At 40.4% G+C, this 22,513-nt stretch overlaps 1 protein-coding gene across 11 annotated transcripts in view; it reads left to right on the top strand.

Moving 5' to 3' along the window:
* CPEB3 (cytoplasmic polyadenylation element binding protein 3) overlaps positions 1 to 22,513 on the top strand; it is a 197,144-nt gene that overhangs the window by 30,342 nt on the left and 144,289 nt on the right. For 6 of the 11 annotated variants that reach the window (XM_043596981.1, XM_043596972.1, XM_043596982.1 and 3 more), the window contains one exon: positions 3,957 to 4,972. In XM_043596981.1, coding sequence (XP_043452916.1) covers positions 3,968 to 4,972 — 1,005 coding nt within the window. In that variant the 5' untranslated portion in view covers positions 3,957 to 3,967. Of the gene's footprint in view, positions 1 to 1,033; positions 1,202 to 3,618; positions 3,733 to 3,956; positions 4,973 to 22,513 lie in introns of those variants that run through there. The other 5 variants (XM_043596983.1, XM_043596973.1, XM_043596975.1 and 2 more) reach the window with 4 other exon arrangements.

The raw sequence follows: 22,513 nt of genomic DNA, 5'->3' as shown, positions 1-22,513 counted from the left end.
AAGACAGTTTGAAATGATGCTTAATATTTTTAGTTCCAAGTTCAATCAGTATAGTCATCAACTGACATTTACTCTGAACCCCTTGGGTGAATGGCATTGAACCAAATCCCAAAGAAATAATATCTTCTGCCTACGTGAGCAAACTGGTAGTTGAACTATTGCTCTCAGAAGCTATGGATAATAAGAGTTGATGTTAATATGCTGTGAGATTCCAGCCTTGGAGTCATAAGGCTAAGATAGAAAAAATATACCCCCCCCCCCAAAAAAAAATCTCGATTTGAAAAATAGAAACTGTATTTACTTTTTGTTTTGAATAAAGAAGTCACTGCCCTATGCAATGAAACACTAAATTTCAAATTATTTTTTAAAATTTCACCAAATATTGTCTTAGCTTAAAAGAGTTGAATTTTATTTGATTGATCATTGTATGAATAATGCAAAGTAAACTTTCATTTTGACAAGTAAAATAACGAGGTGAGTTGATTCAGAGCATGTCAAGTAGAACCATAAGTGATTTATGCCTTCATTGAAAACTCAAATACAAAGAAATCTTGGTGGATGTCAAAAATTTGTGACTGAAACCTATTTTTACCTGATCTCCATGGTTAATATCACATTTATAAAGGTATTTTCCATTCTATAATATTAAAATGTTTCTTTTTAAGGATGGTCAGATTTTAAGCATTTATCTTTTCCTAGTAGTCTCCCCTTCCCTTGCCCTCTCCATCCCAATTTCTTTTCTTCGGATAGGGTTCCTATTGCTGGCTACCCAGTCATCACCATGCTAATACCATTTAAGGTAGCTCTGATGGGTTCATTTATTTTGAGTCCTTCAATTCAGTTTCTCTTTTAACCTGGCTTCCTAAATCAAATTGACAAACCAATTTATTTTTCTCCCTTTTCATTTCAACAATTTGAGATTCAGATTGGTAGGAAAATATAACGTAATCCGAGCACAACCTCTTCCCCTTGGAATCAGTATTTTCGAGGCTTCCTCCTTTCCTTGGCGGAACGTGCTTAAGTCAGGCAGAGTACCTAGTGAAGGACTTCAGCCCCCACAGTTCCCTGTGCGCGCATGCCCTCTCCTCTTACAGTTGTCAAAGTGCTTTTGCCAGAGCGGTCACATAATCAACCTGAAAGAAGAAAATAAATACTGTACACTTTTTAATTTTATCGATCCTTAAAAACTGGACACTCAAAGGTAACTGCTACTAAGAATTTGTTACTTGAGATTGGGTGATTGCATGTGAAGGAAGATCTATTGTGTGTGTGGTGGGGGGAGGGGAAGGAGGTATCTATTTCTCGGACTTTGCTGTAAATAAGAAAAAAGAAAAAAAGAAACACACCCAAACAAACTATACGAGCAGTTGCCGAGAAACACTGTATGTTAACTTTGTAAATGTTATCTTAATCTATTGCTTTCCTTTTGTTTAAAAGCGTCTTATTTATTAAAGATGGGTCTTGACCTTGACAGAATGAATTTATGCAGAAAGTGAAATTTATATCTTTAAGGAGTGTTGCGACAAGAAATGGGTGTTCCTGGTATGTGGTATGATAAAAAAATTTTTAATTCAATAAATATATTAATTGTATATTATAAAATATTCTGAGTCCAGCTTACTTTTTTAGCTTTTTTGCTATATAGTACAGCATTAATTTTTCTATCAAGAGCATGTAGTTTAAACTGAAGGCATTACAGAAAGCATCAATACAAGCATCAGAAAAGCTGAATATTAAAATTATAATCAAATGCATATTTCAGCCATGATGATATGGCTATTGTAAAGACGATTCTAGCCCACTGGAAGCAACTCAGACCCCAGATTATAATGGTTTACTGCAGCACTGCTTAAACCAAGTCTGAAAATGTCTTTCTATGTCCATTTTCTTTGGCAGCGGTAGAACTTTGTGCTGTTGTGAATCCAAGCTTTGCTTGCCTCTTTGTGTGATATTTTACAATACAGATCAAAGCCATTGTTTTAGACCAAGGGACCTGAGAAACATAAAATCAATCTTAGGTAGGTTTTATTGGTAGTAGCTGACAATTTGTGAGGTATATTGGGCTGGGTTTTTATGGGGGGGGGGTTGAAGGGGAGGAAAGAGTAGAGAGTAAGGTGGCTATGAAGCATTTCCTTCAGCCCACTATTTTTTGTCTGTGTATGAAACTTTAAAATGAATGAGTAACCATTTTAAAGATAGTTTTTTAAGAAAATAGAACTTTTAATTCCATTTCTTGATGTGAATCTTTTGCTTAATGGCTAACAGTGGTGGCATCTCCATTTTCCAATACATTTATTTTATAACATTTATCATGAGGATGTCCAAAGGCAGAGCTTCTGTGTATATCTGAATGTCCTTTCACAAGTGTTCTGAGAAAGATGCTTCCCAAGTATCTGAGTTAATTAAGTAACTGCATTATATATATATATTAATAACTTTGTTGCAATTATACTGAATCATCATCTAAAAATAATTGTATGTTTGGTCATTTGCTTCTTTAACATCTCAAAATATTTGTTTTCAGAGTCTCAGCACTTAATATTCATATATTTAAAACACTTAATATGTTCTAAAGGACAAACTAACTCAGTGATAACTATGTGTATGGAAATCTCCTGATTTTGAGTGATTACTATTTTCATCCTTGAATGGGAAAACAGGCTGTATGGCAGAGGTGAATATAGCCCTTCTATGAGAGATGGAAAATACCATACACTCCTTATATGGCTAAATGAAGCAGTGATGGCAATGCACTATAATTACAACGTATGAGAATTTGGGACTTTGTACTATGCTATTTTTAACGCTTTTGCTAGCATAATTCAGGGTCTTCAAACCATAATCTTTCATTGCTAATACCAGTGATAAGAGAATGGATTCTAAATTTGCCAAAGTCTTGTGACCAAGGCAGCATCAGGAGGATTCAAAAATGAAAATCTGGCAACCTCATAAGTATCTTGACTTTCTACTTAAATCTCAGGGGGATTTTTTTTAAAGCTCCGCCCCTACCCCATCTCACTGTCAGTCTGTCTCTATCTCTCTCTCTGTGACCTCAAACCCAACCAGAACATTTCTCCACTCTGCACAGAAATTCTCAGGCTCCTGTTGAGACCTGAACCACTGAGAAGCCAAGAAATTTCTTGTGTGACAGAATTGGAGACAAGAAGATTGGAGAATAAGCAGAAAAACTCCAATCCTTGGAGTAACACGAAGCAAACACAAACGTTTCAGTAGATTTTTTTTTTTTTTTTTTTTACCTCTTTTAAAACGGTGGTTTTTTATGTCTCCTAACAAAATGGAGTAGCTGCAGCTACTGGGAGGCCAGAGAATGATTGTGCAGCTGAATCCTCCTCCTAACAAATGCCAAGGATTTCCTCCCTCGCGGTTCGCTGCTGCTAAATCAAACAATTATCAACGCAAGAAGCCAGTTTGCTAATCAAGAGGGATAAGACTGCTGTTTCTTTAAAGTGCGGAGCAGGGAAGGGGGAAGAAAGGGTCGTGTGCGGTGTCTTTTTAACCTTGCTGAAGGACGCAGCAGTATTTATTGACGTATGCAAATAACTGGGGGAGGGTGGTGCTTGGGAAAAAACAGGAACCAGAATCAGTTTCTCATTGCAGGGTGAACGCTCTGAGTTCCGGTGAAGGGAAAAGAGACGTGGCGAAATTGCTGTCTTTCTGTCTTATAAGCACATCTCTCACTAATACAGAAAAGGAACCAAGACATCAGAAAGGGTGAAGACGCTCTCACAGTATTTTTAGAGACCTTGCACGAGCCCCCCCCCCCCGCCCCCATTCCCAGCCCGACCTGTTCTTCTAAATGGGAGATTATGGATTTGCATTGCAATTGGCTAGTAGCGGTGGCACTGGATTTTCGCAAGTAAAACACCCGCCCGCTTTAGCGAGGGGCATTAACGATCACATTAACAATAACGCGTCTCTCTTTTTTCCCGTTTCAGCTGCGCAAACCATGCAGGATGATTTACTGATGGACAAAAGCAAAACCCAGCCCCAGCCCCAGCAGCAGCGGCAGCAGCAGCAGCAGCAGCAGCCCCAGCCCGAACCCAGCGCAGCCGAAGCCCCGTCCACGCCCCTCTCCTCAGAGACCCCCAAGCCGGAGGACAGTAGCGCAGTGCCGGCCCTCAGTCCCGCCGCGGCCCCGCCGGCCCCCAACGGTCCTGACAAGATGCAGATGGAATCGCCGCTCCTGCCGGGCTTGAGTTTCCACCAGCCCCCTCAGCAGCCGCCGCCGCCGCAGGAGCCCGCGGCGCCGGGCGCGTCGCTGTCGCCGTCCTTCGGCAGCACCTGGTCCACGGGCACCACGAACGCGGTGGAGGACAGCTTCTTCCAGGGGATCACCCCAGTCAACGGGACCATGCTCTTCCAGAACTTCCCGCACCACGTCAACCCAGTCTTCGGAGGCACTTTCTCTCCGCAGATCGGCCTGGCGCAGACCCAGCACCACCAGCAGCCGCCGCCGCCGGCGCCGCAGCCCGCGCAACCCGCGCAGCCCCCGCAGGCACAACCCCCGCAGCAGCGCCGCTCGCCCGCCAGCCCCAGCCAGGCGCCCTACACGCAGAGGAGTGCTGCCGCGGCGTACGGCCACCAGCCCATCATGACCAGCAAGCCGTCCTCGTCCTCGGCTGCAGTAGCCGCCGCGGCCGCAGCCGCCGCTTCGTCCGCGTCGTCCAGCTGGAACACGCACCAGAGTGTGAACGCCGCCTGGAGCGCGCCATCCAACCCGTGGGGCGGCCTGCCGGCTGGCCGGGACCCTCGCCGGGCGGTCGGCGTGGGCGTGGGCGTGGGTGTCGGGGTGCCCTCACCGCTCAACCCCATCTCGCCGCTCAAAAAGCCCTTCTCCAGCAATGTGATCGCGCCGCCCAAGTTCCCCCGCGCGGCCCCGCTCACCTCCAAGTCCTGGATGGAGGATAACGCTTTCCGGACGGATAATGGTAACAATCTGTTGCCATTTCAGGTAATGCTCCATTGCACCTGCACACACCTTCTACCCCGCTTCTTTGCCCCTTCTTCCCTGCCATTTAATCGTCCACTGATTTTTGTTCTTTAAAAGAAGGCATCGATGTCCAGCTCCCTTCTCCCCTTCCAAAGCCTCCATTTCACCGGGGCTGTTCTAGTTCCGGGGACAAGGGTGGGGGAACATTGTGACTGCTTGAGGAATCCTATTTAAGCGCCCTGATAAGATAGAAAAGGGCCTTTTTCTTTTGGTTTATTTTTTCCTTCACCGTGCGTGTGCCTCTTATTTTGACCTTATTTTACAAGTAAAGGTGCAAGGTGCTGGCATGGTCCCAGGATGAGTAGACTGAGATTCCTGTCATTTTAAGTAGCTACACATTTCAGGTTATGCAACCTGGGTTCAGAGTGCCGCCTGAAAGCCATCCACTCCTAAACTACCCTGGGCCTACTCTTAAAGAGGTTAACAGCCCTTGAGTGGTGCTATTTCAGACAGTTGCATATGCTCAATTAAACTAATGTGAACACATGTGTTTATGTCTCGCTAAGGTGCTGGCATCATTAATAGCAATCAGCATATTGCCCCTGCCGGGAAAATTATGAGTGTGAGATTCCAATAAACTCGCGAACTCCTCCAGGGACCCAGTTGGGGAGAATGGAAATTCTAGGGGTAACTCTTCCGATGTTACCTAGAAGAAAGACTTAGACATTGTTTTTCTAGAGCAAAGAGACAATAGGACGCGACCTTCAGAGCCATATTGCAATGGAGTCTATTTGCTAGCTAGCACTGAAATATTTAAAGCTGCAGTGTCCTTCAGTTGGGTTATTTAAGAAGACAATGCAGATCAATTACACCATTTGAAACTGGGCAGAGTGAAAGTCTTGCAACTTTAATGAAAAATGAGCCTTGTGTCTTGGTGTTAAATACCAGTGAAAAACCCAGGAAATGCCCCAGACAAAAAGGTTGAATGGAGTGTCCTTATTCTGTTCTTGTTTTCTAATCCAGCCCACGACCACATCAGTTAGTTGGCAGTGTCCTGAACATCTTGAGTTGGAAAAGGGGTGGTGAGGGTGAGTGTTCACTGGGAGCTTTTGTTCTCAGGCAAACATTTATCCTTCACTTACAAATTGATTTGGCTATAAGCTTCTAGGCTCAGTTAAAGAAAAGAAGAAAGGAAGGAGAGAGGAGGGCTTTGGACAAGACCCAATTTGGGTGGTCAAGGAAATGAAACAAATCCTTTGAGCATTGCTGAAAAATGGCAGAACCGACATTTGACAGAGGTAGAAAGCATCAGGTGCAATTGGAGCCTTCATTTTGTTCTTTACGTTTCAGATGTGATGTTTGGGGTGGCTCCCATCCATGAAGGAGGAGATAGGGTTATTGAGAAGCACATGATTCTCTAGGCCAGAGCAAGGATTTTTAACCTTGACAGTTCAAGGGGGTTCATGAAAGTTGTGTGTATGAGAGTTTTTCATGAGAGAGGATCTTGACAAATTTTCACCGGGGTCCTTTAGGCATGGAGGATTTTGATATTAAGGTGTATTTCTTTCCATTGTTCTAAAGTTTGTTTTAATAAAATGAAGAGACACTGCGAGATGGGATTAGTTTGGTAAAGAAAAGGAGGAATCTGCTTTCTGGAATTTCTCTATGTGCTTATTTTTGCGGTGAGGGGATAGAATAGGGAGGCTGCATTTGGTAGGAGAGCCCTTTTTTTTTTTTTTTTAATTTTTTTTTTTTCCAACGTTTATTTATTTTTGGGACAGAGAGACAGAGCGTGAACGGGGGAGGGGCAGAGAGAGAGGGAGACACAGAATCGGAAACAGGCTCCAGGCTCTGAGCCATCAGCCCAGAGCCCAACGCGGGGCTCGAACTCCCGGACCGTGAGATCGTGACCTGGCTGAAGTCGGACGCTTAACCGACTGCGCCACCCAGGCGCCCCAGGAGAGCCCTTTTTCTAACAGTTCCTCTGTCACTCCCTATCCAAGTCCAGTCTTAGAAGTTAACCTGAAATATGATAGGAACATTGAGGGGTGAGAGCTGATGGTGTAGACATCATTTATCTTTTTCTAAGAGTTGAATATGAATACAACTAGCTTTTGATAATTGTCTCTGGAAATGAGGACTGGGGAGAGATTAAATCCATAAAATTTCCCTCAAACTCATGACACTACCCATGACAAGTAGTGTATGGATTGCCAGTCGTTTACAGGCTATGCTAATGAGAGCCAGACAGACTGGTTTGACTTTAGTTTGTCTTTTCATCCGTAGTGGTGCTGTTGAGTAGGCAAAGACGGCCACAAGATTTGACTTTATGTCTCACTTCTTTGTCTTACTTAAAATGGAGCTTCAGTATTTTGAAGCAATAGTAGAACCAAATTAGGAGTAACCTGGTTGTTCTTTGGTTTGGGGTTGGAATATTACAAGACTTGAGTTAAGTATATCACATATGTTTAAAAAACTAAAAACACCTTGAGTTTTGTGTTTAGAATTTTATGTCTGTGCATTTATTTAAATCATTTTCCTGTGAAAGGGAGAAAATATCTTTTTTTAAAAAATTTTTTTCAGTGTTTATTTTTGAGAGACAGAGAGTGAGTAGGGAAGGGGCAGAGAGAGAGGGAGACACATAATTCAAAGCAGGCTCCAGGCTCTGAGCTGTCACCGCAGAACCTGATGGGGCTTGAACCCATGAACCGTGAGATCATGACCTGGGCCGAAGTCGAATGCCCAGCCGACTGAGCCACCCAGGCGCCCCAAGGGAGAAAATATCTTAAGTAGTCCTAGAGACTTTATTTTACAGACTCTCAGCTAAAAGGGGCTTGCAACAGTGATCTACTGTAATGTATCTTAATATGTATTTTTGAAATCCATATCCCCTCAGTGCTGCTTCACCCTCTTTTGCCAACCAACACAATAGATTTTTTTTTTTTTTCCGGAGCTTTCTTCTGTGGTTTATATTATAAAAGCAATAACTGTATTTGAATGTGATTTTCCAAACTAGATGTTCCTTACCCCCTTCCCTCAATTCTAACAAAGTCGATTGGTTTCCCTGAGTTGGGGTGGCTTCTTTCTTTGGGTTTACTTGTATCTAAAAGCCATTTCATGGGGCGCCTGGGTGGCTCAGTTGGTTAAGCGTCCGACTTCAGCTCAGGTCACGATCTCGCGGTCCGCGAGTTCGAGCCCCACGTCGGGCTCTGGGGTGATGGCTCAGAGCCTGGAGCCTGCTTCTGATTCTTTGTCTCCCTCTCTCTCTGCCCCTCCCCCGTTCATGGTGTGTCTCTCTCTGTCTCAAAAATAAATAAACATTAAAAAAAAATTTTTTAAAGCCATTTCATTTCTGTAAATAAGGAAACTGAGGTCCTGAGCAGTATAGTGACTTAGCTCTAGTCTAAAGGTTTGGCTAATTTTGTTGATGTGTGTCCTTAACTTCCCTGTAGCATTAGTGCTGTCAGGTAGAATTAATTTTAAGTCAGGTTCGCTTGGGGCTCCATTTAAAGGGACTTAGTTATGGAACTATCTAGTGAGGCTCTCTGTCTGGCTGATGCCTCTTGGCATCGTGTACTTTCCGCTAACTGGCTCAGGAACAGTGAGGCACTCCACTGGGGGAATTCTAAATATGCATCATTCTGTATTTATATGAGACAGAGAAGCTTGGGTCTGTAAAAGGACTAAAGCAGAGATGTTTTCTATATGTAGTGAATGTGGATTTTTGTCCAGAGAAGTTTAGAAGGGACTTTTAAGAATACCTATTCTACCATTCTGTTTATTTTCCAGAGGAGGAAATTGAAATCCCAGTATGTGAAATTCCTTGCCCAATTTTGGGTGGGTAGTTTGTATCAGAAGTAGGCTTTGGAGGCAGATTGCCTAGGTTTCAAAATCTTAACCCTGCCAGTCACTTGCCTTGTAATCTTGAGCAAATTATGCAGACATTTTGACCCTCAATACCCTTATCTATAAAATGGGAATAATAATTCCTTGCTTCATATGAGTTCAAAAGAGCAACTGCATTAGCACAGTGCTTGGCTCATAGTAAAGTATCACATAAATGTTGGGCTACAGCTACTGTTATTGTAATGGTGACCAGGAGTTCTGCATGATCTTTTCATAGTATGGATTACTGATTTCTCATACAGAGCAATCTGAATAACTGTAAACTTCTATACAACATCGTTTGGTCTTTTTTTCTGTCTGAAGGTACCCTCTGGTTACTGTAACAATATGGTGACCCACCATTTACTTACAGGCCAGGCCCTGTGCTAAACAGTTTAGGTATAGTTTCTCATTAGAACTCCTTTGAGGTTCAGGACTGTTATAATCCTCATTATACTTGACAGAGAAATTGAGAGTTAGTACATTTACTTCATTTGCTCACAGTCACACAGCCAGTAACTCTCAGAGGTGGGATTTGAACCCAGGCAGTCTGCCTCCAGAGCCAGTCTCCACTCTTAATATCTTGGGTATGATAGCTCCAGGACATCAGTTAACAGTGCAGTGTAGAGGCAGGAGACTGGGCTGAATCTGTACTTGCCCTTGTGTTATACCCTAGAAATAGTGCTTTTAAAAAATTTGTATTGATGGAAATGGAGGAAGAAAAATATGGGGTCATATATTTACTACCACTTTTTTGCAACAGTAGTCAGTATTTCCCTCTATTATTTATTTACTTAATTTATGTATTTTTGAATATTGTATTTTTGGGGGGAAAATTTTAAATCATATTTTGTTTTCTTTCTGCATCTCTGTTCTTATTCCTCTCCTCTTCCCTCCAAATTGAAAGACTTTTTGTTTTTTGACGTAAGTCTAACTAAATATAGTGTTAATTTTGCTAGTGGGTTATCTATAACAGAAGAAAAATTCCTTATGTGAATTAATGGGAATATAGATTATTTTTAAAAATAAATATGCTTATTTATAATTCTTAGGAAACATTAATATTTTTCAAGTCTATGCTCCTTTTTGTTTCACAAGCCATCTTTTTAGGAAGTAATATAAATTGTCTAGTTTATGCTTGCTTTTGACTAAGGTTAGTATGACCTAGATTTAAAACTGGAGACTCTTCGGTTGATGGTTTCTTAAATACTGCTTTAATGCAAAACCACTTAAGGTCCACCCAACCCCGCAAACTGTTTCAGAGCCTATTATGGCATGGTTACTGTGAATGCCAACAAAGCTACATTATCTATATTCTATTTAAAAGACAGGTTGGTTAGGAAATATTAGAAGGTTTTCTATGCTACTGAAAACATTAATCTGATAATATAAACAGTGTACTTCAAAATTGCTTTTCAGTGTTGAAAAGTAGTTAGCTTTAAACTTTTTATGACCTTGCAGTGAGTTGATACAAAAGTATGCCTTCAGAAATGTAATGTTTTTAGATACTCTATAAGATACAATTTTCTGCTTAAATAGCTTTCTCCATTGTTTGGCCTATTTTGCTTTTTTCAAGGGCTATATAAGGTGTAATGCTTGTCCATTTGGAACTTGTCATTGCTCAGGTGGGTTTTGTAGTGTTTTGATCTGCAAGTGTCAGAAGATTATGGCTTTGTTTTTTACAATATGAAAAGTTTGATTAAGTCGTGTGGATTTTATTGAGGAGAGAAATGGAGAGGAGCATAGAGTAGTGGACAACCCATGAAGCTTGGAATGAGAAAGACACTGGTTGAAGCCACAGCTCTGTCATTGGTGATTGGGTCACATCATTTAGCCAATGATTCTTTTTACCAGTCAGCAAAAATGGAGAGAGAGCACCCATCTTCTGGGTTTGCTTTCAGAGAATGTGTACAAAGTTTTCAGAAAATTAGATACTGGTATGGCTCTTAGATGTCTGCCTAACTACCTCTAATTATAGTCAGTTAGAGTTTAATAGAGGAAATATTGTTGATAATCAGTAGTCCAGAGTTAAACAGTAGTTGATGGCATCTGGAAACGGAGAAGGGCTGGAAAGATGTGTCTGGCAGGGATGGAAGAGCAGTGAAAGGCTCTTTGTATATTATGGTGACTGCCTGACCTAGAAAGGCAGTAACTACCTGCTTTTTGTAACTACCTGCTTCTGCTTATGGCTGACTCACCAATGCAAGCATAAGACTTTTTCTCGCTCTGTGAACATTTTAATTGGGGTTGGGAGAAATGCCTACACTTGTAATTTCCCAACTGCCAGCAATGTTGATTTTGGTAGTTTTGGAGCAATAAAGGCTCCAATTTGAAGCTCCTTATTACCGCTTTCCCGAAGACCTTGCCTGGCTCTCTGTAGGAGTCCATGTGATTGTCAGAGATAGAATTCAGTATACAGCCCCAAGTTTGGATCTTGGGAGTTGGGGAATATAACCACCACTGCAAAGGGGCTTTCCTGGAGAGATCATCATGCTTGCTGTAGTAGCCAGCCTAACAAGGGATTTCCTACAGCTGGTCCGTATTCCTTGTAAATGGCTTGTTCTGTGGGGGTTCTGTTATGTTTTTGTTCTATTACATTTAGTTTTCATATCCTTTAGTGTTCTTTACAGATGCTGAGCATGTAAATTTCTTAATATGAAACCATTTTACTTTTGCATTTTGACTTAATGTGAAATAGAAAGGTACTACTGAATGAAAATAATACAATAAATTAGTATCTTGGAATCCAGCCTACTTTTCTTTCCCCAGAAGCTTTAGTATATGATTCTCAGAAATAATAAATACATAATATGAATCCTTATTGGGATACTTCAGAGGAGAAAAACAGAAATGGGCACCAAACAGCCTTTATATCATTTTTAGGTGATCATAGAATTAATACACATGGAGGGAAGGAAACATTGTGTACTGATTTTGTATGCATAAAACTGTTGTACAGCCAAATATCTTCATTTGTTAGGCATTCAAACTTATTTCAAAGTCAAGATCAAGTACAAGAGGGAAAAAAAAAATTCCCTTTCTTTAGTAACTCAGTGCAACTAACTAAATGGTCAATGCCATCAAAGGACCAGTGTCTGGAAGTTCACAAGCACCTGACAGTAGCTACTGATTAAATGAATGAAAAAACATTTATTGTATTATTTTCTAATTTTTAAAAAATGTTTATTTTTGAGAGAGAGAGCGTGAGCAGGGGGGAGGAACAAAGAGAGAGGGAGACACGGAATCAGAAGCAGGCTCCAGGCTCTGAGCTGTCAGTACAGAACCTGATGCAGGGCTTGAACCCACAAATCTTGAGATCATGACCTGAGCTGAAGTTGGACACTTAACCGACTGAGCCACCCAGGTGCCCCTGTTATTATTTTTAATGTTTATTTTTGAGAGAGAGTGAGAGAGACAGAGTGCAAGCATGGGAGGGACAGAGAGAGACAGAGACAGAATCTGAAGCAGACTCCAAGCTCTGAGCTGTCAGCACAGAACCCAACATGGGGCTCGAACTCACAACCCATAAGATCATACCTAAGCTGAAGTCAGACTCTTAAACGACGGAGCCACCCAGGCCCCCCAAATGAATGAATAAACATTTAAACACGAGGTGCTATAGTTTTGTTTTTCTACAATATAGTATACTTAACATTTTTGAGACAGATTTGCCCTTATACCATTTCTCTACAAGGTGGTAGGATATGTCCATAGGATATGGAAATAGGTTAATGTATATAATGTCACAAAGGACATTTTCAATTTATAAAAATAGAAAATATCATTTGTGTTCCCAGGTTTAAGGACATCCAATAGTTTCTGGGATATGACTCTCTTTGTAGGTTTGGTATGTCAAAAAGCAAGCAGAGTTCTTGTTTTGACATAAAAGGTTTTGGGAGCCAATGCATGAGAACACTAGCTTGCATCTTACAAGTTAAATTTTTCTTTACCTCCTCACTGTTAATCAACTCATTCTTCTAGAGTTAATTTATCCTGTCATGGTCATCTGTTTTTTTCCTTCTCAAATTGTTATTAATACTACAACTGACCAGAATGAGGGTCAGAATAATTTTGACAATAGCACTTAGACATATTAAGAAGAGAATTCTTTGGTCTAAAAGGTTGACACAGTAGGTTGCAGCAGGCCCATTCAGTCATTCATTCATTTGAGGAATGTGAGATTGGAAAGCAGAGAGGTAAAGGGCCAAAGACTATCTTTTTTTTTTTTAATTTTTTAAACGTTTATTTATTTTTGAGAGAGAGAAAGAGAGAGATGGGGGAGGGGCAAAGAGAGAGGGAGACACAGAATCTGAAGCAGGCTGCAGGCTCTGAGCTGTCAGCACAGAGCCTGACGCGGGGCTCAAACGAATGAACTGTGAGACTGTGACCTGAGCCGAAGTCAGATGCTTAACCCACTAAGCCACCCAGGCGCCCCAAAAGACTGTCTATCTTAAATACATGGTAGGGTGTGGTAACTGATTAGGGCTTAAAATACCTCGGAGGAAACATTTTCATGATCTGACAGTTTAACCCCCTACTCAAAGTCCAGGACACCTAGTTCTTAGGTTTCAGATACACAGCAATTAAAAAGGACAAGAAGTAAATGTGCCCAGCACCTCTCTTTTGCAATCTGCTGTGGAAAATTTCCTTTCCTCTTTTGGACTAGAGAAATATAACTGAGATATGCAGTGGATTAAAAATAGTGAAGACCAGTAATGTTTATGAGATTGGGGGAAAGACTGAGATACAGTTTTTGGATATGAATCTGTTTTTATGTGTTTGCATTTGGTTTTGTGGGTAGACTAGTTACCTCTTGGCCACATTGTTATTGAAAGCAATTGTGATCAATAGAATCCTGAGTTCAGATAAGTAGTTAAGAAGGATAGCATAGGTCGTATTTTTGTTAACTACAAATCTATTACAGAACTCTTAGATCAAAGGGATGAGATTTACCTTGTTGAGTTTCTTTTGAGATCTTCACTCACAGTCATAATCCATGTACTCCAGCTTTTTGGTATTGTATTATATATATTATATATACACATGTATATATTATATACATGTTTAGTTTTTTTTTGAGAGAGAGAGAAAGAGCTTGCACACGTGTACAGGAAGGGGTAGAGAGAGAGGGAGAAAGAGAATAATCTTAAACTGGCTCCATGCCCAGCTCTGAGCATGAGTTCATGACCTGAACTGAAATTAGGAGTTAGATGCTTAACCTGCGGAGCCACCCAGGTGCCCCTTGGGTGTTGTATTGTTTTTGATGTCTCCTTCTCCAAGTAGATACAGCTTAAAAATACAGGGGACCCTGAATGTCAAGTACTGGCCTCACCCTTTTCATGGAAATTATCTTATTTAATCCTTTACTTAATCCTTACACATTTTTGTGAATTAGAAATTCAGAGAAGATTACCTGACTAGTAAGGTGATGGAGCAGGAGTGGAAACTTAGGTATTTTGACTCCATCCATGTCCAGTTCTTCCATTCTATCCCTGCTTGCCTCTTATCTTGTCACTTACCATCTTTCAATATGCCTTTGATGTTGCACTCTTTCCCCAGATCTTCCCTGATACTCCTCATCCCACGTTGCCTTTATAACACTTGTCACTCTCCAAAATGAGCCGGTTTATTTTGTTTTGTCTCTCCATACTAGAGTGTATCCTCCCACAAGGGCAAGGACCTTTCCACTGCAGTGTCCACAGGGGTTGTGACAGCCTGGGATATTTTAGGCACATGGTAAATATTTGTTGAATGTGTTAATGATTTACATTTTGAAATGATTGATTAGGCATTTATTGGTCATTTGCATGTAGCTAGCAATGTAAAAGTAATTTTACTTTATAAACATTAAACTAGCCTCTATCAGAGATAAGGCACTAGGGATTAAAGCTGAACCAAATCCTGTCAGACAGCTCCCAGACAAACATGAATTAAAATATAGAAGGTAGGGATGCCTGGGTGGCTTAGTTGGTTGAGTGTCTTACTCTTGATTTTGGCTCGGGTCATGATCCCGAGGTTGTGAGATTGAGCCCTCCATCAGGCTCTGCTGAGTGTGGAGCCTGCTTAAGATTCTCTCACTCTAGCCCTCTGCCCACCCATCCTGCTCGCTCACTCTCTCTTTCTCTAAAATGAAATGTGTGTGTATGTGTGTGTGTGTGTGTGTGTGTGTATATATATGTATATGTGTGTGTGTATGTATATATACAATATACATATATATGCACATGTATATATATATACGTACAGGTGTATATATATACACATATGTATATATGCATGGATGAGTTTATAACTGTGTGATATACACAACAAAGAGAGTCTGTACTTGAATCAGAGGAGGGAATGATTAAACTTTTGTGTCTGTGTGTGTTGGTGTGTTGAGAAGGCTCCAGGAAAGTCTTCACAGTTTAAAATATTTTCAGTTTTTCTGATTTTGAAAGTAATCCATGCTCACCATTAAAACTGGAGGGAAAAAAATTGCTCATAATCCTATTATGATAAGTAATAGATAAGTACTCCTGTTTTAGTGTATTTCTGCCAGTTATCTCTTTTATGTATATGTAAAATGTATTTATGTGGTTGAGATGATTCTGTGTTAACAATTTATAGCCGTATTTTTTAGCTTTTCATATCATTAAATTTATAAACATTTTTTATTACCGCATAATATTCTAACACAGCAACACAGCAATCCATTAAAATTTAACAAGTCACTTTTTAAAAATGTTTGTTTATTTTGAAAGAGAGAGAGTGCATGTGCACACATGTTAGCAAGGGAGGGGCAGAGAGAGAGGGAGAGAGAGAGAAACCCAAGCAGGCTCTGTGCTGTCAGCGCAGAGCCCAACTTGGGGCTCAGTCTCACAAATGTAAGATCAAGACCTGAGCCAAAATCTATAGTTGGACGTTTAACCAGCTGAGGCACCCAGGCACCCCAGTAAATCATTTTTATTTTTGGAGGATTTAGGTTGTTTTCAGTTTTTAACTATTAAACATAATGCCGTTATGAACATTTGGGGGCATTTTAAAGCTTTATTTAGAGCTGAATGGTCAGGGTTCCATAGGCACACCTAGGGGATAGGGTAGGGGTTGCAGCAAAGAAGATTTGCTTTAAGCAGAGGGAACAGCAGGTATACAGGAAAGAACAACACAGTATGCCGTGAGAGCAGATGGTGCTGGGCAGGGATGAGGCGAGTGAGAAACGAGGTTAGAGAAGCAGGTAGGGGCCAGATCACAAGGACATTCCAGCATTCATTACCTTCACCTTTGTCCGGTAGGGGGACTTTTCAAGGATTTTTAAGCTGAGAAAGATAGCCATTTTAAGGCTGTTAGGTTGGTGAGTGAAGTGATCACATTTTTGTTTCAGAAAGATTATTCTGGGCTATAGATTGTCAGGGACCAAACACAGGGTAGCCAGTTAAAATGTAAGGATCTAGGGGCGCCTGGGTGGCGCAGTCGGTTAAGCGTCCGACTTCAGCCAGGTCACGATCTCGCGGTCCGTGAGTTCGAGCCCCGCGTCGGGCTCTGGGCTGATGGCTCAGAGCCTGGAGCCTGTTTCCGATTCTGTGTCTCCCTCTCTCTCTCTGCCCCTCCCCCGTTCATGCTCTGTCTCTCTCTGTCCCAAAAATAAATAAACGTTGAAAAAAAAAGTTTTAAATAAAAAAAAAAATGTAAGGATCTAAAGTGATTGAGAGGAAAAGACAGACTTGAGAAATAAAATTAGGAGGCCAACTGGAAGCACTGGTGATTGCTTGGATATGAGGAAGAGAGAAGGAGGAGTTTAGAATGACTCCCAGGTTTTAGTTCAGGCAGCTGGAGAAAATGATCTAGAGGTGAAAATGCTCAATAGTGGCAGATTAGAATTTTCATGACTCATAAGCCAGGTGGGTTTAGAGTGGAGGAACTTCAGAAGGGAAAGCTATGTGTTGGGAATATTTGAGCAAGTGATTTGACATCTCTTATCCACCCATGCTTTTGTGTGACTCTCAATGTGTGGGAAGGAAAACCTTATTAAGATAGATTACTTCATGGACTGCTCATTAGAACACTAAATCTGAGAGAAGAAATAACTACCATTCTAAGTCAAGTGCTTTTACTGATTCTAGCCTGATTTTTTGTTGTTGTTGTACCCTGAGAATTAGAGTATATGTTAGCTGATTAGTCATCTTGTTTATGCGTTACAGCCTGGCATTGCAAAGAACTACAAGGAATTGCTAACCAGTCAATCAAAGGGGAGGATCACAGGCAATAAGAGAAATGAAACCTGGAATCTGTTATTTTTATGTTGAATAAACTCTCTTGAGATGTAGTGGATATTATTAGACAGTCTGAAATATAATTAATAAGGTCTTAACAAAGTTGATATTAGACCATTTGGAATTTAGTTGGCTGTACTAATATGGGTGTAAACATGATAAAATGTTTAGAAGCTTAGGATCCATAGAGCCACAAGGAGATGTCCTTTGTGGGAGGGTAGAGGGTGGAGGGGAAAGGAAATGGGGCCAGGGTATAGGAACCACCAGAACTGTAACTTGTTTATTTATTTGTATTTCTAGGGAGAAAAGTGGGCTGTACCATTCATTAAATTTCCAAAGGGACCCATAACTCAAAAATAGTTAAGAATCATAGATTTAGAGTAAAAGCACTGCTACGTGGCACCCAATAAACCTTTATAAAATTTGAAGCCTTTGATGTCTCATAAAATTTTTCTCCCTTTTCATATATTCACAGAGAAATTCTGCCTAACTTTAAGAACTTTCTAAATAAAAGGGTCCCAAATCCTCTTTTATCTAGCTTTCTCTAGAGCATTCAAAATACTTTTCATCATAAAAATAGTTTTTGGGGGGCACCTGGGTGGCTCACTTGGTTGGGCGTGGGCATCTGACTCTTGGTTGCAGCTCAGGTCATGATCTCAGGGTTGTGAGATGGAGCTCCACATAGGGCTCTGCACTGAGTGTGGAGCCTGCTTAGGATTTTGTCTCTCTTGGGACGCCTGGATGGCTTAGTTGGACGTTAAGCGTCCAACTTCCGCTCAGGTCATGATCTCACGGTTTGTGAGTCTGAGCCCCGCATCGGGCTCTCCACTCTCAGCACAGAGCCTGTTTGGGATCCTCTGTCTATCTTTCTCTCTACTCCTCCCCTGCTCACATCTTCTGTCTCTCTCTCAAAAAATATTTTAAAAAAAACAAAAAGATTTCCTTTCTCTCCCTCTGTCCCTTTTCTCCACTTGCTTGTGCTCATGTGCACACACACTCTCTGAAAAAAAAAAAATAATAATTTTTTGGCATTCATTTCATTGGTTTACATATATTAAATTAAATCACAGAATTACAGTAATACAAACATTAAAAATGGAGACTCTCTCCCTCTCTCTCTGCCCCTCCCTCTCTCTCTCTCTCAAAATAAGTAAATAAATTAAAAAAAAAAAAAAAGGCTTAGGGACAAACCCACCACCTCTAGGTAAGCTTGCAGCTCATCTGACAGGACAGAAATTTCTGGGCTAATCTGTGACAGGTATTGAGTATACTGTGGATATTTTTTATAGGGAAGATGTAACTCATGGGTTAATCTGGAAAATCATTTAAACAAAGCTTCAACTATAGTAGATGCTTGTGTGTTTTAATAAATGGCTAGCAAGTTTTAATTCAAGAGAAGGACGTTGTTTCATTTTGGTATAGGAGGTACAATTTAGAAATACTGGCTTTCAGAAATTGCTTGTATACAGATGACCTCCTCTCCTCAGAGGGATATTTGCACTCTCCCAGTCACTTCTTTGTCATTGCTATGACCTCAGAAGGCCCATTCCTATTACTGTAACTTAATGAAGAAAGTAGAGCTAGGAGAGGGGATAGAAGTTGAGGGCTTGTGTGGTAGAGGGACCATTGGCCTTGGTCTCAATGATAGACCTGCAGCTCATTGAAGAGAAGTGTATCAGACCTTGAGGTTTCACATAGAAATAGGGTGGCTGCTGATCCAGGGTTTTTTGTTTAGCTTTGTAACCAATTAACTGCTTATAAGCTAGTGTGGAAACCTATCCATCATCTATTTCCTGGTTCCTATTGGTACAGAGCATTTTAACAGAGCATTTTGGAATACAACTTAAGATGTGTGATATCAAGTCCTGGTAAGCGCAATTGACCAAACTTTTGCCAGTTCTCAACTTTTTCCAGCATCGTGTTCTGCATATACCTAAACTAAAAGACCCTGTTCTGTTTGTTTGTTTGGGGGCGGTAATTGCTGTTTTTTGATTGGTATCTTAAGTTAAAGCTTTGCCAGGCTCCTCATTGTCATCGTGCTCATTCAAAGGGTAAAAATTATCTGGAGAAAGAAAAAGACTTTATTACTTAAATCTATGTAATGGCAGTATCAAAATACTGAAACTGGTTAAAAAATAGTTGCTCCTTAAACTACAAAAACACAATCTAAATACTTTGAACCATTTTACAATGCTGATGAAACATTATTTTGCAATGTTTGTGAGATTAAACTTTGTATTGATTTTAAGCAGAATGAAGACAGATGAATTGTGTTAATGCTTCAGGGTACTGCAAAGTAAAACTTTGATGAATGGAAATTTTTAAATTCCACTTCAAAGGCATTATGAATTTAGCATTTTAGAAGATTTGAGCCTGGGTGGGGAGTTAGATTTTATCGTAATTTGCCCTTGAATTCCTTAACATTCCAAAGACGTGAGCTCATTTGAAGGTAGCAAAATTATTTAGTTAACATTTTAGGGCTTACTGTGTACTTTCTACTTATTTGCCAAAGTAGATGATCCTATTTGACCCACCAACTTTGGTATGATCTAGCATATGAAATGTTATTCCATTGTAGCTATTTTAAAGTTGGTGAATCATGCAAGTATAGCACAAGATTTTCATTTTAAAATACAATGGGGTATTTGATATTCTAATTTAGGCCTAGATTCTGTTAAATGTGGAACACAGAGACTTAAGGAAAATTATAGCTTAATATCAAAAATGCAAGGCCTGAGTGAGGAGGAAAGAAAGAAAAATCTTTTGATAGTGAATATATTGCTTCACGCTGAGGGACATAATGGAGGGTTGAAGCAGACAGGGGAGTTGGAGTGACACATTCTGTTAGAGGGACATAAATAATAGAGAATGTATTGAATACTGAGACGTCAAAGGACATTGAAAGACATGAAGAAGATTTCAACGAAGAGGGCAAAGCTAGGTAAAAGGATGCTTCAGCTTTTGTTACAACAATTAAATATTCAAAAAGGCAGCCATTTTATACTGTCCAGGAAGTTAAGCAATTGCTCATTTGATATTCTGGTTTTATGCAAGCAGGCCATAGGCAAGTAAGCTGACATCAGGGATTTATATTAAGAAGTTTCTTCTAGGAAATGTCATAAGCAAGTTCAAAACACAATCTTTTAATCTTCTGTGGCATGATCGTAATATTTATGATGCCTCTAAGACACTTCATGTTTGTTCTAAACCATCAAAGAAAGACCGTGTGTTCAGCATAATTTGCATTGTGTATATTATTAATGATCCAGTCTGATGACTTCTTATGGTACTCAGTTACTGTAAAAAGTCAACCTATGTAGAAAAGAAATGTGTAGATTTATGTTCCATAGAGACAGCTCTATAAACCATCATGCTGTGTAAAATTCTTATATATTCTTTTGTATATTTTTTATCTCTATTATAAATCCAAAGAAATTCACATGCATCATACGTGGCAATGTTGTTAACTGGAGTTTGAATTCAGTATTTAAAAAAATTTTTTTTTTCAACGTTTATTTATTTTTGGGACAGAGAGAGACAGAGCATGAACGGGGGAGGGGCAGAGAGAGAGGGAGACACAGAATCGGAAGCAGGCTCCAGGTTCTGAGCCATCAGCCCAGAGCCTGACGCGGGGCTCGAACTCACGGACTGCGAGATCGTGACCTGGCTGAAGTCGGACGCTTAACCGACTGCGCCACCCAGGCGCCCCTGAATTCAGTATTTAAAAGGTACATACTGTGTTCTTGGACTAGTGTTAAGTTTAATGGATGACACAAATTATCTGAATCCTGTCTTGAGGAACTAACATACATGCAACAGAACATTATATGAAAGCAAGTAACAGATTGTGTGACGTGTCAGTTGCAGTGAACAGCCAAGGAGGGGCAAGAATTTGGCCTAGAATGGTTTAAAAAAAAAAAAAGTGATAAAATTAATAGAGAGGGTCCTTGTAGCTCCCATTTTGTAACATATAAAGGATTTAGCTAGAGAGAATGAGAATCCAGAGTAAGAAAAGAAAAATGAGTAAGAAGTGGGGTTATTGAACAGAACTTCCTGACTTGAGTAGGAGACCTTTAGATCTTACTGGGAGATAAGAATGATTTGGATTTTTTTTAGGATTAAAGAAAATACATTTTTATTTACTAGATTCTACTTGATTTTAATCGAGTGCCTTACACCACTTGGCCACGCTACCGCTGACTTTCTATTTGATTTTAAAAAGCACTTAAGATGTCTTTGTACAGGGGTGCCTGGCTGGCTCAGTTGTTAAGTGACCGACTCTTGATTTCGGCTCAAGTCATGATCTCACGGTTTCATGGCTTCGAGTCCCACATCGGGCTCTGCGCTGGCAAGCATGGAACCTGCTTGGAATTCTCTCTCTCCCCCTCTCTCTGCCCTCCCCCATTTGTGCTGTCTCTGTCTCTCTCAAAATAAATAAATAAACTTAAAAAAAAAAAAAGAGATGTCTTTGTACCTACTAGATTGCAAGAGAACATAGATTAGAAGTAGCTGAGAAAGATGACATAAAGTAAGAGTAAGGATTCAAAGTGGGGTCCAGAATGAGACTAGTACTGATGATGCTTATCATGACAGTGCCAGTCTTGAATGTCTGGTTGAGGAATGTGGATTCTTCTGCTGACTGTGGGAACCCTGAAGAACTAAGATCAGGGCAGTGGGACAATAAAAATAGATATTTAGAAAGATCAGGCACATTGATTGGAGAAATGTGTGTGCCCGCCACAGTACAACCTGGGGTCAGGGAGGGTGGTGAGAAGGCATGATAGTTATCTTGGATTTAGCACAAATCTAGGAGGGTATAACTATGAGAAAACTTACAAAGGAAAATATGTCACGAGTGCTGACTGATGGATTAGAGGATGTGAAGGAGAACAAGATCATTTTGAGCTGTTATGTGTAAAACAGTATCTACTTTTAGGCTTTTTTTTTTTTTTTTTTAATCTTTCTCTTTCCTTACATGGCTTTGCTCCAGCTAAAACTAGGTGACACTGTATTGCCCACAACGTTCCCCATAGAGGTCTCTATCCATTAAGAGGATTGAGGAAGAAGAGAAGAAAATAGTATTCCCCCTTCTCTCTTTTTGGGACTTCCAGAGCATCAAACTGCAGCCTTCTCTCTGAATTTTATCATTTGAATTTCAAGAAGGCAAAACTACGATTGCTTATTCTCATTCTTAAACTACTGATAAGAATATTTCCACTTCTTTTTTTTTATTTATTTATTTTTTTTATTTTTTTTGAACGTTTTTATTTATTTTTGGGACAGAGAGAGACAGAGCATGAACAGGGGAGGGGCAGAGAGAGAGGGAGACACAGAATCGGAAACAGGCTCCAGGCTCCGAGCCATCAGCCCAGAGCCCGACGCGGGGCTCGAACTCCCGGACCGTGAGATCGTGACCTGGCTGAAG

Source organism: Prionailurus bengalensis, chromosome D2 (genome assembly GCF_016509475.1).
Source record: "Prionailurus bengalensis isolate Pbe53 chromosome D2, Fcat_Pben_1.1_paternal_pri, whole genome shotgun sequence".
In the NCBI taxonomy this organism is placed as follows: Eukaryota; Metazoa; Chordata; class Mammalia; order Carnivora; family Felidae; genus Prionailurus; species Prionailurus bengalensis.
Note: the sequence above shows the minus strand (reverse complement) of the source record. Positions and strands in the feature narration are given on the sequence as shown.